Raw genomic sequence first — 16,362 nt, 5'->3', positions numbered from 1 at the left:
TCACTCTGGTTTCCCTTTTGTTAAAAACAACACGTCACAGGCCATTTTGCTAGCAGTGGTGTCCAGCTCCTACAAAGGTTTTTCTCATGGGAGTGGCAGCCACGTGTTGGCAGCAAGTTGGTTGATAGTGCAAGTGATGCCAGTTATACTGGAAATGTATATAGAGAGAAGTACAAAGTCAGAAGAGGTCCTTCATCCCCTTCATCTGTTCTGAGCATAGGGGGTGATACAGGCTACAGAAGACGTATATATGTGTATATCCTGGTAGCCCACATCACACCACAAGGCACGTTTGCTGGGAAGGACTCACAGGGAAGTCGCGTGCTCCCAGGCCCCGCAGCAGCCCTCCAGCAGTGCCAAGCCGCCCAGGCAGCCCTCCTGGGAGTGGGCAGGCAGGCAGCTGCCAGCTAGGGGCTCGGGGCAGGCACAACGGGGCAAGCAGCACAGGTTCCTGCACACCTGCATTTGGCTACTCTGAAGCAGCGGGAAATAATTCTTACAATGCAATCCAGAAATAAATCCTGAAGAATATTTTGTGACAGTGATAATGACACAGAGCCATTCGTTACTATAGTTGTTCAACAAAACACCTCTGAAAAACCCATTTAGAGGTCACGGGGAAAATTCTTAAAAGAAATTTAAAAACATGAGGCTAGTATTCAACTTCTGAGAACTTCAATGCTTCCCTAAAAAAATACTGCTCTGATGAATAAGTCAAATCAAAACAGCAAAAGGGAATATTAATTCTGTTTTAAGATACAAGTCAAGCTCTACTATGGAGCTATATTGAGATTTTATTTATTTATTTATTTATTTATTTTTGTGTGTGTGTGTGTGTGTGTGTGTATGTATGTATGTATATACCCACACAAATGCCCATCTCTTTTCACAAGTAGAACAATAAGACAATAGAAATTAAAGAAATAGAAACATTTTTCTGAGAGTTTTATATTTATATCCTAGGATTTCTGCAGTAAATCGGCATCAATATTGCATTCTTTGCAGCTAATAAAAATATTGAGACAAAAATTTACTATAAGATATACCTGGATTTTAAGTACAGCTTTTCATTGATTTCACGGAACTTTTCAAACTAATGTGACAGTCCATAACACAGCATGACTCAAAACATAAAAACAATCAGGAATGATTTCTTTGATATACATAGATTGTTGACATTAAAAGTTTAGGATTTCAATTGCTGAGCAAAATATCAGAAGTGTGAGGTAACATTTTTAAGTGGCTAAGCTCCACTTCAAAACAGAATACAACCATGTAAAAAATGCCTAAGCAGCTTTTTAAACACTTAGGCAATTTAAAAAATGCATCTCTAATCTTCCCCCCCCCCAAAAAAAAGAGAGAGAGTTGAATAAAATATTACTATTAATTCCATGGCTGCAGCTGAACTGAACCCTCAGTTTTGTCTTGTGGAAAGTAACTATCAAAAACTGTGATTTTAGACATTTAGTTACATATTTTTTAAACTATAAGTATATACATTTAAACAAGTTACTTAACTATTACAAATGCTGTAACTTTTTATTTCTTTTCATGAACAAGCAATTCTTATTTTAAGCATGAACAATAAACAAAAGTATTGCTTAGTAAAGACAAGCTATGAAAGTAACTTAAGTCAGTTGTGACCTAAGAAACTCTCTAAAGAACTGAAATAGATATTTTGGTTCAATCGTTTATCAGCTAAAGTATTTCAAAATTAATAATCTTGACCATAGCATACTTTCCATTCCATCCAAACATTTGGCAAAGTTTATGCAGGTAGGACTGCAAACATGTATTTCTATAACAGAGGCCTAAAAGTAAATATTTCTTATTTACTTAAGCCCTTACTTAGGCTGAATTACATACTACTTAGTACAAAGTTGCACACCATTAGAATTATTTCATTACTATGCATGCTTAAAAAATTAAAGCAAATACTTTTTAAATTGTTGTTGAACTCTGAAGTTAAGATGAGGCATGAAAACTGCTGGTGAGGGTATGAACTTTTTGCTTCTGGGTTCATGTTTCCCAACATTGTTTTTCCATAGTCCTAAACTTTCACAAATTACACTAATTTAAAGTAGACCTGATGTAAACCAACATTCCAATATACTGGACCAGTTGCTACGATAACTCATTACCGCAGCCAGACAAGAGCCATCTCCCATCAAGAAAACAGCTACATTTCCCAACACAGCAGCGATGGAGTATATGATTCACTCCTTTTTAAGTGCAGTCCTTGCCCCAAGGACTTTGCAGTAACATATCGAACAACACAGACAGGATAAGAGCTGCAGAATACAAATAAATACCATCCAGTATATGTTTTATTTTGTTTTAATGCTGAGTTTGGTCTAAAGTAACAGACTAGGTTTGGTTGTTTTTTCTTCTTAGCTGTTCATGTCATAAATGCTTCATGATCCAAAGCTTTCTTCTGTAAGCATTAGGAATAGAAATGTAAATTTCCATGAGAACTTAAGATTTCCTTTCAGCGCTTGAGCCCCTAGATTCTGAAATGAAAAAAAGCACTGAATCTTGCAAGACTTGCAGTGAAAATCCTGAGTGCTACCACCACCTTCTCACTTATTAACTATATAGTTAATAAATGGATTGTATAGTCCATGGACTACATATAGTTAATATGCACTAATGGAATATATGTTAACCATATGTCCATTAAACACAGGACTGGCAAGTTTCTTGCAGAGCAACCAAGACAGTGAAGTAAAGAACCTGGTATCACTAAAGAGATGATTCTTCCCATGAGGATTTACACATATTTACATAGGATGCTGAAGACAGAGCTTTATTCATGATTTACTGCTGAGGAAGAACATCAATTTGTAGAATCACGATTTTACTTCATCTCTGTTTCTCAAGTGTTGCAAAAGTAAATCATTTCTTGGCAGGAAGTTAATTTAGCAAGAAAGTTTCTTCCCACTTTTAAATATCTCCACATTCACATTTAGAAATATGTAATCGCCAAGAAGCTTTGCATCTGTAGCACCGGATCCCCCAACACTGCCATTAAGTAAAGGCTTTAATAAAGACGCACAATGGGTTCTTCTCCATCTGTGGAATGCACGCAGTCTCTGTCTATATTTCCTACCAAGCTCAGAACAAATGCAGAAGGATTTGTCCTCTTGTCTTCAGCAAACTCTTGTGGCAGATTTCTCACAAGATGTTCTTCGGGAAGTTAATTGATTGGGATGTTCTTGTACTATTCAGCCTCCACATTTTAGGAAACCAAATCTTATGACAGAAGGTGCTTCTGCCACAAGGAAGAAATTCTTAGCTTTTAATTGTCTTTCTCCTTGCGATATTTGTGTTTTATGACTTACAGACTATCTAATACAGTCAATAAGGGAAACAAAGCTTGCTCTATTCTTTGATCTTTTGGGGAAAACATTTCAGAACAACACTACCAAATTTACTAAGTTTTGCCTAAACCCTTCCAGAACCTGTAAGAATCTGATCTGAGTCAGATCTACAGTTATGAGAGGGGAAAAAAAAAAAACCAAAGAGAAGCATTATTTCGAAATGAAATTTCTTTTTCAAGTCTAAAAGCAATTTGTGCTTTGGTTTTGCACCACTTCCCAGTTCAATTTACCCAGCTTTCCAGCAATGGATTTAATTTACTTCTGCTGTCAGGCACACATTTGCAATGCAATAGCACCACCTTTTCCTCTTCCTTGTATTAAAAAGTATGGCATGCAGGAGACAAGAAGATACATTGCATCAGTATCAAATTATATAAACAGATACATAACTTAAAGTTTGTCTATGACTCACAGGCATTTGCTCCTATTTCTATTACTCAACTGTACCTATACTTGCTTAATTAAAAAGGACATAAGAGTGTTGTTGCTCAATTCATTGCAACTTTAACTGGGCTGCATCCAAGTTTTAAGATCTTCTACCAACTATGTGGGTGCATAGCAAAACCACAGACTGTCTAAAAGCTCTTGCTTCATGCCAATGCTTACTTGCACATAGTAATAGTGAAGCTCTGTTAGACCCTTCTTGCTCCTCAGCACCCTCTCCTCCTATTCCAGCATGGCAACAGGAACTTAAAGCTCCACAGGGCTGATTTCAGTCTATAGGTAGCATCAAACTCATCTAAATCAGTGCCACTTGTAAAGAGTGGCACTCCGATCAGCCTGCGGTATATGTGCTTCTCGATCTCACTAGTCTAAAGGTGACGTTCATTTCACAGATTCAGTCCTCCACTGATGTTCTCTTTAAGAGTCATCCTGCATGCTTTTTTAAATCTTTCTAGCACCAGCAAATAATACATCTAATCGCAGTTATATCGGACTTCACACTTTAACTTTTGATTGATACAAGCCAGAGAACAGCTGGTCACCCAGCTGGCCACAGACAGACCTCAATGAGATTGCTCCCGTTAGCATTTTCTCCAAGCATTTGCTGAGTTCCTTCCTGGATTTCATACCACAACAGTCTCCAACTACTCCCTTTTCCTGAAAAAGCTGCCAGCACCTTACTGTGTAATTTGGATTCAAGCTTAACATTGCCTGTGGAGCATTCAGTGTCTTTTACTGGCACAGAGAGGGGAAACAGGCATTACTGAACAGGAGACGGAAACATAATGAAAGAGATGTGACAGGTTAAAGGTGCCCTGGATTTTTACCAGGCTTATGTATAGACAGGATCACAATGTTCATTACCGGAAGAGGGGGAAAAAAAACCAACCACCTTCTGGTCATTAGCTAGGATGTTTTATCCTGTAATGTGCAAAAATTGTGACCCACCTGTCTCACATACAGAATTTATCCTCATGTGTGTACACATGAGATCCCTAGCTATCCAAGCTCAAGGGCTTAGAGAGATGCCATTGCTTTGGGAGTGAAAACCCAGAGTTATCTGTATAAGAACAAGACACAAAAATGCAGACTAGAGCTATGAAATCCTCCATTTCAAACTCCAGAACCACCCTGAAGCTTTGTAGTTAAGTGGTGAAAGTGTGCTCCTGACAACTAGTGAACAGCTTTAACAGTGCTCAGCTATATGCAGCTGCCCCTCCTGCCAGATATTTTCCCCTTTGCCTCAGATGAGAAGAGAAGAGCTCAGAGGGTCTAGTCCAGGCCCCCTCTGCAATGGCTCATACATAGCAAAGTAGGACTAGAACTATTAATAAATTCACTGGACATAAATCCTTCAGTACAAGGAGGCAAACAACATGAGCAAACTTTTAAAAAGAGGAAGTGCACACAATTTTTCTGCAATTCATTTTTTCAAAACAGATTTTCTTCCACACACTCATTTCCCTTAATTATTTAAAGCCCTCCTTATTAGGAAGCTCAAATTCATCATCATATAGTTCTCCTTCCTAACAAGGCATATATTTAGTATACTCTGATACTTGCGTCTAGCTGATAGCTAGCAGATGGCTACCGCCCTTCCAGTTTTGCCTTGAAAACTGCCTACATCGAAGTTAAGGACTAACATGACAGTTCTGCCTTCAGCCCTGTTGCTGCAGTTCACTACACGTGGAATTTTATATGCATGTCCTTGCAGTTTGTCACAACACAAGCATACTGCTAAATACACACATTTCAGTTTCACTTTTTTTTTTTAAAAACCCTCGGATACCTAACTCAGTGAAGGGGAGAGGAAAAGGTACAACCAAATTTTTTGTTGTTGTTTAAACTCTGAGAATACATTAGAAACATATCAATACCCCTTGCAGTGGCACAGCTCCTGCTCTAGAATCTATCATTTTACAGTATAAAATTATCAATACCAAAACGATTTCCCAAAGCCAGTTTCTAATTCTTTGCTTGCTAGTTTCAGAAGCATGTCACTGAATAGCAACTGGATGGTCAAGCTTTTAGCTCCACTTTGTGTTTTAAGACAAAATTGCTGATTTCTTTTAAAGAACCTTTCTTAATAGTGGGGCAAATGATAACAAATTTTCAAGTTCTAGAAAAAAGAACACAGAAGATTTTCTACTTTCTGACCAGCTTTAAGAATCACAGAATCACAGAATCGCTGAGGTTGGAAGGGACCTCTGGAGATCATCTAGTCCAACCCCCCTGCTCAAGCAGGGTCACCTAGAGCACATTACACAGGATTGCATCCAGGCATGTTTTGAATATCTGCAGAGAAGGAGACTCCACAACCTCTCTGGGCAACCTGTTCCAGTGCTCTGTCACCCTCACAGTGAAAAAGAAGCTTATTTTTCTATAATAAAAGCCTATAGAAAATATCCAGAGCAGCAATACAGCAAGAAAGACATAACTTCTCTTTTTACCTTTGTTTCTACAGGTTGATCTTGCTTATTGATTTCCTCATTTGGTTCTTCCTTCACATTAGCATTAATTTCTAGAGTTTCTTTTTCAGATGGGAGCAGTGTATCACTGCTTGGAGTCCTGTAGCAGCAGTTAAGCATCTGTCCTTCACAGGCAGTTGTAGTCTGCAATGACTCTCTGGTAGTGCTTTCTCTTTCCCCATTTACCAAGCTACTGCTGATTGAATTATCTGGAACTAGGGCGGACAGAGTGGAGCTATGATCCGGTAATCTCCTGTCCTCACATTCCACCTGGTCTTGTGCTACTACTCCGTTGGCCGTGTGTATCTGTGCAACCTGAGTTTTGTCGGTATTACTATTTCCCTGTTTTTGTAGTGGGTGTTGGGAGGGGAGTTTTGGCTGAGGTGATGGTGTTGACCCATATCTTCCTTGAGATTTAGAAATGTGGAGAACGGAGGATTCTTTCTTCAGTTCACTGTGATTCAAGGGGCTAAAAAACAAACAAAGAAAACACAGATGAGAGAAAAGTTAAACATAGCATTAGAGAAAACCCCTGTTATTAAGAGTAGGGCAGTTACACTATATAATTAATTTCTCCCAAACCACTTTTTCTTTGTTAATATTAGAAACTTCAGGCCATCAAGACTTAAACTGCATTACTTCATTAGGACACATAAACATGCATCTCTTACTGGAAACCTAGAGTGCTGTCCATTCATTACATCCTCATCTCTCTTGAACCTCATTTTTTTAAACAGAATGCAGCATCATAAGCAACATATAAACATAAGGAAACTGATAAATGAAGCACCTTGCCCAAAGTCTCCCAGAAGACTATTAGCAGAAATGGGGAAAATATCTGGGTCTCCCAAGTCCCAGTCCAATGCTTAAACCAACTGGCAACCTATTCCCTAACGGCACTTTAATTACACAGAATGTATGAAACACATCCAAGAAAATTTTTTACCCCTTTTCTTAATTTAGCATATTGCTGGAGGAGCTTTAGATTCTTAACCTTGCTTTTTCCCTTTCCTACCCCTGTTTCCTTGTTCAGCGCTACCCTTTCACTATGCTGCATCTTTTCTGAAGATTCTTTTCCTCCATATTTTATCTCAGCTTTGAAGATATTTCATCCCTTGTTTGCTATCTCTTTCTCTGTTATATTTGGAGAGCTTGAATTTTAGGATAATATAAACATTAGCATATTCTGTAAAAAATTTTGGCTTCATTACTGTAAAAATTGTTACAACCAAAATAAAACATATACACTTTAATTTTGCTTGAAGTATGTTTATCAAACCATATTCAACCTGCAGAAAGATACCATTACTGTCCTTCACCATATTGTTCCTAATATTGAACACTGATCTTCCGGAAAGATGAAGAATGGTTAACTGTATGTTTACTCCTTATTTACAGGACAGTTTACATAAATATCAGAACCATATTCTGAACTTTAGTACGTGTAGCTTGAAAAATATCTTAAACTAGCTTCTGTTTGCATCCATCATGTAATAAAAGAACTAAATCGCTTTTTGTCTGATTTTGTTGTGTGAAGATCATACCTTTTTAAAATAAACTCTCAAACTCTGAGAAATTTAACTCCAAAATGTATTTACCTTTTCCCATTGTTGCATGCAGTGCAGAGGTTTATTTAACTTTTTCCCATATCTATGTGTTTTTGGGTGACACAGGCTAATGAAAATGTTATTATAATTGATAATCATAATTTGCAGTTGATGAACATGCTACTTAGTTATTTGAAGACCAATAATTACAAGTGAAAATCACCTTCACAGAAGACATGCTATGAGCTGAGCTTCCACAGTCACAGGAGGACATTCCAGAACTGGGCATACTCATTAGGGCAGTCTCTTATTTTCATGCAGACATAGAATTTGCAATAGCAGAGATCATAGATTTGAAGAGAATTTATCACTGGACAGATATTACTGGCTTTAATAACTTTGGCTAAAAAGCTAGTCAACTTCCCCTAGCCCCCTCCCCCCCCCTTTTTTTTTTAAGTCAGCAAATAAGGAAATTTTCACTGCTTTATTTATAGCTTCCTTTATTTGTATAATATAGAAAGAGTGTCTGTAAAACTCAGCATGCATAACTAGCAGGAAGAAATGGTAGGGCTCACTGATGCTTGAGGAGTTCCCTTTCAGAAAAAATAATGATTTCAAAGGGTACTTAAATAGCCTTGTAGAGCTATTTAAAGGATAAGAAGATGCCCAAAAGCAGCTTAGATCCTTCAGGAGATTACTTTGCAAGGCTTGAAGGCAGAATTCTATGGGAACTCTTTTATATGTCTCTTATTTTCCACCTCCACAAATACAGTCAAAATGTAACTGCTCAGTTTTAAAGAGGAGTTAAAAAAAAAACGCATGCAGTGTTGTATCTTATTCTAGAACTTTTTAATATTCATAGTCATTAGGAAGAACTATGAAAGAGATGAAATTGTTTTTCTAGGAATACTACACCGTGAAAAAGACTTGGAATAATGCTTTGAAGGAAGACTGGGAAACAAAGTGATATCAGGATGGGAGATCTGAAATAGAAGAATTCATAAGACCTCCAGCACTGCACTGGTTTCTTTTTCCCCCTTTCTTGACAGTTGTCATGACAGAGGTGTAAGTCTCCCCCAAATGATAGAAGTTTCTTGCAGATGAAGCTCTGAAATGATTTCTCTTCCACTAGACAAACCTACTTCTGTAATGCTTGGCAGTTTCTGCATAAGGATTAATTTCCCCTCATCTTGAGGGCAAAATTCTTTCATTGAAGGTATTTAATACACTGGTTCCTTTGAAGGATATACTCTGTTGTACATCACATATTCATTCCTGTAGGTAGCACTCCTTCAGAATATCAGTTCCCTCAGGAAATAGTAGAAAGCCATATCCAAAACTTGTAACACTCAACTGTCATTTGATTGTTTCTTGAGCTGTTCCTGGGCTTTCTAGGAGGACACTCTCTTTATACAAAGCAGACCTCTGACCCTTTCAGAGCTTATAATGCCTGTCATATACATCTAATTAAAAGACACAAAAGAAACACTCGTTTGTGAAAGCTTCACCATGGTTCATGTTTCTCAAGGTTCTAAGTGCTTCTTATAAAATGCAGTATCAAAACTCAAAAACATCAACGTATTTCACTAAAATCACCAAGAACTATAAAGCAAATAGTTAAGTGAATGTATGCCATATCAATACAAATAACTCGTACAGTTCACCCTCTTCACGCGAATGATCTGAAGAGATTAAGTCAACATAAAAGGAAAATCAGGTTTTCCGTTTTCTCCATTTGTTTATAAAAAGTTAAAAGCTTTCCTGTAATTACAAAAGAATTTAAAACCAACTCCAAAGTTTCATTCTAAATACAGCACTTGCTTCAAATGGCTGACATTTTTCAGGATGTTTTAAAAATGCTACAGGTTTTTACAAGAAAAATTAAGACTAGCACCTTATAAAAAAGCACACATTGTACAGGCCAATATACTATTAGCTTCCTCCATTTCAAAATGTGCAGTTTTGTCATCAGCTCCTCAGGCAGGGATAGGTTTGAGCACTACCACAATATCAACATTCCTCCTTACCTGTGCAACTTCCATTAATCTGCACACAACAGAATTACGAAACAATTAAAATCTTGTCCTGTTCACCATTTCTTCGAAAGGATATTATATTACATACCTTCCTCCTTCAAAACGATTGATGAGATCTGACACTTTACTGGACTTTTCCTTCGTGACACTAGAAGTGGGGGTAGGTACATCTTCCTCCATTCTTGGTTTCTGCTTTGATAAAGCTTTATGCCTAGGGGTTTGGTATGTAACAGGTGATAAATTCTGTAGATGTAATGGCTTTGGAGGCACTGCAAACAACAAAACCCACAATCAGTCACTCATGAACTGCTTCTAACTGCCAGACCATATATGAGAATTTCGCATAAGAACTCATCACAGAAATTAAAAATAAGAGGTTCTTTGGTTTACTTAACCTTAAATTTGCCTTATTAATATAGGGATTTCCTATAGTCTTCTATTTACTGCGGGGTGTCAGGCATCCTATTATCTTTTTTGGATATAAGCCAAACCACATGCTACTTTAACAAGCTAGAAAACTAGTTTTATATAGCGTACTATAGTAAACACCATTTGTGGCCTCCATAACTGCAGATTTTATACAAAATAAGAATTCAGGTAATCAGAGGATCTAGCTGTGCTGTGGAGCTCAAGAACATTTCAGCTGCCTTTCCCCAAGAGAGACTTAAAGTGAGGACCCAAAACGCCGGTGCTCTCATTTTCCCTTCTCCCCAACTATTTCAAAAAGAAGTCAGTGGAAAAGATATTTGGCTTCAATTTTGAGCTTTATTTACTCACTGAACCTCTGCCTATATATACTGCTGAAAATCTGACCCAAAAGAAATATTTTGTATTCTTCTCTTTATTCCCCATCCCTACCATATGCCCTTCTTACTAGATTGTCAATGATCAGCCAGTGTTTAATACAGCAATGACCAGAAGCCAAAAGACAAGGTGAAACATACAGCGACTAAAGTCACAGGTGTCAATGATTTTTTTAATTAACTTTTACCCCTTTAAGAGACTACCACACAGCACTTGTCAGAAGTAAAAGCATTTCAGCCTGGGCCCAAATGTGTTCCACTATCCTGCCTGAGCAGCGCACCTCCTGCTGCATTAAAAGGAGAGACAGGAAGAGTCCTTAAGTCCCAGAACACAACCCTTCTCAGTGCCCCCACACTCCCCAAAAATGTTGTGGGGAGAAGTAAAAACATTTGATACGGAAGTGAAAAAATAGAGACTGCATTTGTCCTTTAATAAAAGGAGTGGATAAATTGTCAGGAGCACAGAATTCCCTGCCAGTGAGACTGACCCCTTCGTGACCTAGGTCACTGCCCCACAGGCACCGTATTCGGTTGTACCATGGATATTGGCCTTTAATTAAGTACACAAGACTCCCTAGGGAGCAATCATTATGGAAAGAAAGACAGGAGCTGGCATTAAGAAGTATGTATGCCTCATATGGCAGAAGAGTAAGCGCTAGTATTGGATATATAATCCATGGATACGGAAAAGCCATGTTCATAGCATCTCTGACTCCAGAATAGTTTACTGACTTAGCCTGGAAAACCTGTGCACCACAGAAATTAGCTTAAATCCTATCAACCAACATTTGAAAATCATGTTGAAAAAATTCTTGCAAATACACTGTCACAGAATATTATAGATTTGAAGGAGGAGTTGATTTAGGATAACTTTCCATCTCTGCCTTGCATTAAATTTATAGGAGGCAATATTTAACTCTGCTTCCAACAGCCAAATTGCATGTAAGAGGGACTGTAGTGTCAGTTGCAGTCCAAAAAGTACTATGAGGGATGCTATGAAGATATGAATTTACCACAAAATGCTTAAGACTTCAATCACATCAACTACAATGATGACAAATGAAATAAAAAAGAGGGAGAAGGAAGAGCATTAAGGTAGATCAGGGACTTTTACTGTGTATATGTACATGTTTCGAGCTTTACTTATATTTACTAACACATCTATGATTAGGAATAGATTAAGCAAAAAGGAAGTTTGTGGAAGGATACAGGGCAGAAAGGATAACTTAAAACACTATCATTTTCAAATGGTTACAATCAATCCTGAAACAAGCAGAAGGCAAACTGTGTAACTATTTGTGTACGGGTACTAACTGAAGTCTTTCTTGAGAAGCCGCATATATTTGCTCATCCACATTTGTAGTGCTGTGGAGCAGTTTTCCCCATTCTCTATCTTCTCAGGGAGTTTTGAGAAGGCCTGGCAGATTTAGGCCAACGAGCATCAGATAATTGTCGAAGAGCTGAATAGCTTACTGCGCTGACAAAGACGATGAAACAGCTGAAAAATGTGAGACAAGCAGGCTGGGAAAAAGCAGGACACATAATTGAGCGTGGGCATTGCAATTTCCCTAGGGGAGGAGATAGAAAGGAAAGAGGACACAGCATGGATTTACTGTCCAGCGTTAAGCTAGCTTATAGCAACACTTCTTGCTCCTGCAATACACTTTGTACAACTTATGGCTCGGTGAATTCTCTTTTGTACATTTCATGAAAAGCTAATATCCACACAAGAATGTATTAAAACTACTAAACTTGAGAGAGTTAACGTCTGCTGATAAAGCAAAATAGTTAGCTGGAAGCTATTTATGCTGGAGCCTTCTGGGACAAAAATCAAATCTAGGACATTCTGTGGAGGTGTCGCACTTTTGCAGTGGTTTAAAGAAAAAAAATAAAAGCGCCATAGCAGCATTTCAGTAGGGCAAGGACCAGCACCAGGAACCTCCTGTCAAACTGGACAACCCCAATGTGTTCAGAATCACTGTAGTGTCTTCAGAGGAGAACCACAAACCAAATTCCTGATTCCCTAATACAAACTAGTTTCATTAGCATCTAAGAGGCAGCATTTCCCCTAATCAGGTGCTCTGGTGGCTACTGGAAGCTTTAGAAACAGCACAATGGGAAAAGGGCAGTCACAAGATCCATGAAAAGGAAAAAAACAGCAGTATAAAACAGCCTGCAAACCTTCCTGTAAGGTCAGCCTTGTTAATCGGGATTATGGAAAACAAATTCCATTAATTCTTCCCTCAGTGTACTTCTGAAGTGTTTCATTTTAATCAGATTATTTTTGGATGTGCACACAGCAAAGTTCTTAAAGAAAAAATGGGAAGACTGGCCCATTGTTATATACTGCATAATACAGAGCTCTGTTCTACTCAATAAATACTCTTGTTTCTATACTGTAGAATTATGAACATATTAGAAGATATGAACTGCATATTCTGCCCAAAGAAAAACCCTCAAAATACTCGGGTAACTAGATAACTGCTATTGTATACTGCTAGCCAAAACATACAATCAGAATTTAAACTGCAGCCTATGGCTGTGCATTCAACTTCGTATAAGCAAAAGAAAATGGGAGATAACGCTACAAATGGATAAAATAGGTGCAACAACCACTAATAAGTCCAAGGCATATTAGCAAAGGTCTTTTATCACTGCTCTTGAGGTTTAATGAATTGATTCCCCATCTACCCATTTACCTCCTGCTGGTAAAAAATTCTGCTGTATTGTGATTAAATGAAAATATAAAAGTTCCTGCAGACAGCAACTAAAGCTCCCTTGTCTGAGTCTTCCTTCATCATCTCCTTGCATTCTCCATCACCTTCAGGAAGATCAAATGAGCACAGCTGGATAGATACCAAAGATTTATACTAGCAAGAACAGTACAAAATAACAAGTAACCTAGACTCAGCAAAAGGAGAGAAAGTTGTCTCCTCTTTTTTTAAAATGAGTATTTTCATGTTTTTATAGCACATCAAAACAAGTGTCTTTCAATAATACATTAAGAGATAACACCAATAATTATCAAGTATGCTTTGTTCTCTCATTCCTCTCCTTCCTGAAGATAATGTCTGGGCATTAGCAGTTTTGTTGATAAAGGAGACACTACTATCGGTTTCTTAAAGTACCATACAGTTGAAGGAGAGTAGCTAGAAATAACCCTCAGTTTTAGGAGCAATTCAACTTTAACTGCAGAAGTCTCATTTCACTAGAGAAGCACAGTCAACATCAGTCAACATCCCAGACCTTTAAAGAAGTCTTTCAGCTGTTCTGGGCCCAGGCCACTGAATACCTACAAAGTCATCGACTAAACTATAGTTAACAGAAAAAAGAGAGCAGGCCTGATGCTACTTGATCATTCAGTTGTAGCTGACTGAGTGTTGAATGCTTGGTGTCCATGCCAGCTCACAGCAGCATGGACTGAAGCCAGGCCATCTTCCAGGATGGAACATCATCTCCAACCCAGTCTAGGATGCCTCTTCAGCAACAGCAGAAGATTCACAAGTAGTCCTAAGCACTCATTAGGAAAATCTAAATGAGCAACTGACGTGTACAGCCAAGACTGATACACTGACAAGAAAATTTGTTGGCTATTTTGGTAAGGGGAAGCTCTTTCTAAAGAAAACTTCAAAAGATTTCCATGGCACTATTTTTGTAGGAGCATAAAAATGTTGAAATGTCAATGCTTCCTCAAAACAGCAAAGTTTCATTCCAGAATCTCATTAGCGTCAGACACAGCCAAGGTCAGCGCTCTATATGTGCAACAGTGTACCTAGTCCACTGTCAGTACTCTACAAATTTCAATACCTGGTATTTAGTAATTAGGCATTATATAAAACTCATGCAACAGTTAACTTGGTTCAAAGGACAGGGAGAAGCAGAACCTTAAAAAACAAAAAAAAGTCAATTTTTTTCATGTCACTCTGCATGCATTTTGTAGTGCTAGGCCCAGATCACTGCCCAAATATTTGTAGGTAAGAGCAAATTCCAAATTATCTAACAATTTGCTCCACCTCTTGAGCATTGTATTTCATTTGCAACTCATCAGCAAATTTTGCTATTTCCACCGAGTGCCTCCAATCTGGATTACTCCACTTTATTGGAGCACACACTGTATTAACACAAAGGCAAAGCACTGTCCCTCACAGCTGGTACACACTGTGACTGCCTGCTTTCTCTGCAGGCCAGATTGCCCTGCTTAACTCCCTCGCTGGCTTGCAGTCAGTATCAGGCTTTGTTCCAAAACTGCAAAGACTTTCATGAATCAAACTACACTCGACACAGAATTCTGACATATGAATTGCTAAATTGTTGATGGAAGGAATTATTGGGGAAAAAAACCTGCTCTTTTACTTTCAGTATATCAGACAGATAGTTTGTTTTCTCCTTGAAATGCCAGGAAAAAAAATGAAATTGAAGGGAAAGAATTTTATATTGGATGCCGTGCAGAAATTTATTCACTCAATCTGGCTGCCCTGAGTGATTAGGTTCCAAAAATATAAACTATTTCTCAGAGACTAAGTACACAACAAAACAGGTTCAGAGCCCATGGTTCACTTCAAGTGCAAGATTTTTGTACATTTTTATTGCATTTTAAAGCTAAGCTTACTAAAAATAGACTTACCCCACTTCATATCTCTCAATTTGAATTGTATACATTTTGGTAAGTTAGATGAGTCATTTTGAGGTTAATTCATCAACAAACACAAACACTGGCATTACAATTCAGGTTTGTGATCTTACTTCCTTTCATTACAAAAGGACATTTAGTATTTCCATGGCTAGAGCAACAATTTGGAAAAAACAATCCTACTGCTATAAAACAAAAATTGTTCTGTACATGTACACTAAAAGCTGCTAAAAAAAAGTTTAGCAACCATGCTTAAATCAATAAACTAAAGTAATTTATTTTGCTGGGATCATTTGGACTCCCAAATGCTCATCTCATTCATTCTATGTTGCTTTGTTTCTTTTGAACAAAGAAAGCCAAAAAAAAATGCTTTATAACTTTGATATGACACATATATTTAACAGGAATAGATGGAGAAAGACACAGGCAGACTCATGAACAGAGCATGCACAAAATATTATTTACAATGGTGTTATTGCATATAATCTGCACAGCTGCATTTCTTAGACTACAACATTATTCCCAGGTATGCCATTTTTTGAAGCAAGCACTTTTGAGATAAACATAGAAGTCATGGCTAGGAAAGAGCAACAGCAGCTGCATAACTACTTGAATGAATGTGGTCCAATGTTATCCAACTCCTAATTTATCTAACAGCTATAATTACAATAAGTGGGCTGTTTTTGCTTTTGAAAGGTTTAAATCTTTTTATTGATTACCCATTTCTCTTCATCCATTAAAAGATTTCTAAAATATTTTTCTTGGGAACAACATCTGTTCTCTTATTAATTTAGCTTCAGAGAATGTTTTTCAGAGCCCCAGGAACTGGTGCAGAAAGGCCACTCAGATGAGCTATGTTTACATATGGCTGCCAGTATGGTTCACTAAACTATGATATTTAACCAGAAGTTCTAGACAAACAAACAATACAAAAAATACAGCTTTATTTTGCTCTTAGACTCCCTAAAAAACTAAGCTTTCTTGGCACCCCAACAAATTTCTTTCCCCCTTAATTCTAAGATGAATTCAGCACTGATGCAAAATTCCTCAAGAC

The 16,362-nt window shown here is 37.7% G+C and overlaps 1 protein-coding gene across 2 annotated transcripts in view; it reads right to left on the bottom strand.

Moving 5' to 3' along the window:
• Positions 1-16,362, bottom strand: part of FGD4 (FYVE, RhoGEF and PH domain containing 4) — a 55,503-nt gene that overhangs the window by 22,931 nt on the left and 16,210 nt on the right. For both annotated transcript variants that reach the window (XM_013947445.2, XM_013947447.2), the window contains exons 3-4: positions 9,964-10,144; positions 6,275-6,761 (exon numbers count right to left, since the gene is read on the bottom strand). In XM_013947445.2, coding sequence (XP_013802899.2) covers positions 6,275-6,761; positions 9,964-10,144 — 668 coding nt within the window. The remainder of the gene's footprint in view (positions 1-6,274; positions 6,762-9,963; positions 10,145-16,362) is intronic.

This window comes from Apteryx mantelli, chromosome 1, assembly GCF_036417845.1.
Source record: "Apteryx mantelli isolate bAptMan1 chromosome 1, bAptMan1.hap1, whole genome shotgun sequence".
Lineage (NCBI taxonomy): Eukaryota > Metazoa > Chordata > Aves > Apterygiformes > Apterygidae > Apteryx > Apteryx mantelli.
Note: the sequence above shows the minus strand (reverse complement) of the source record. Positions and strands in the feature narration are given on the sequence as shown.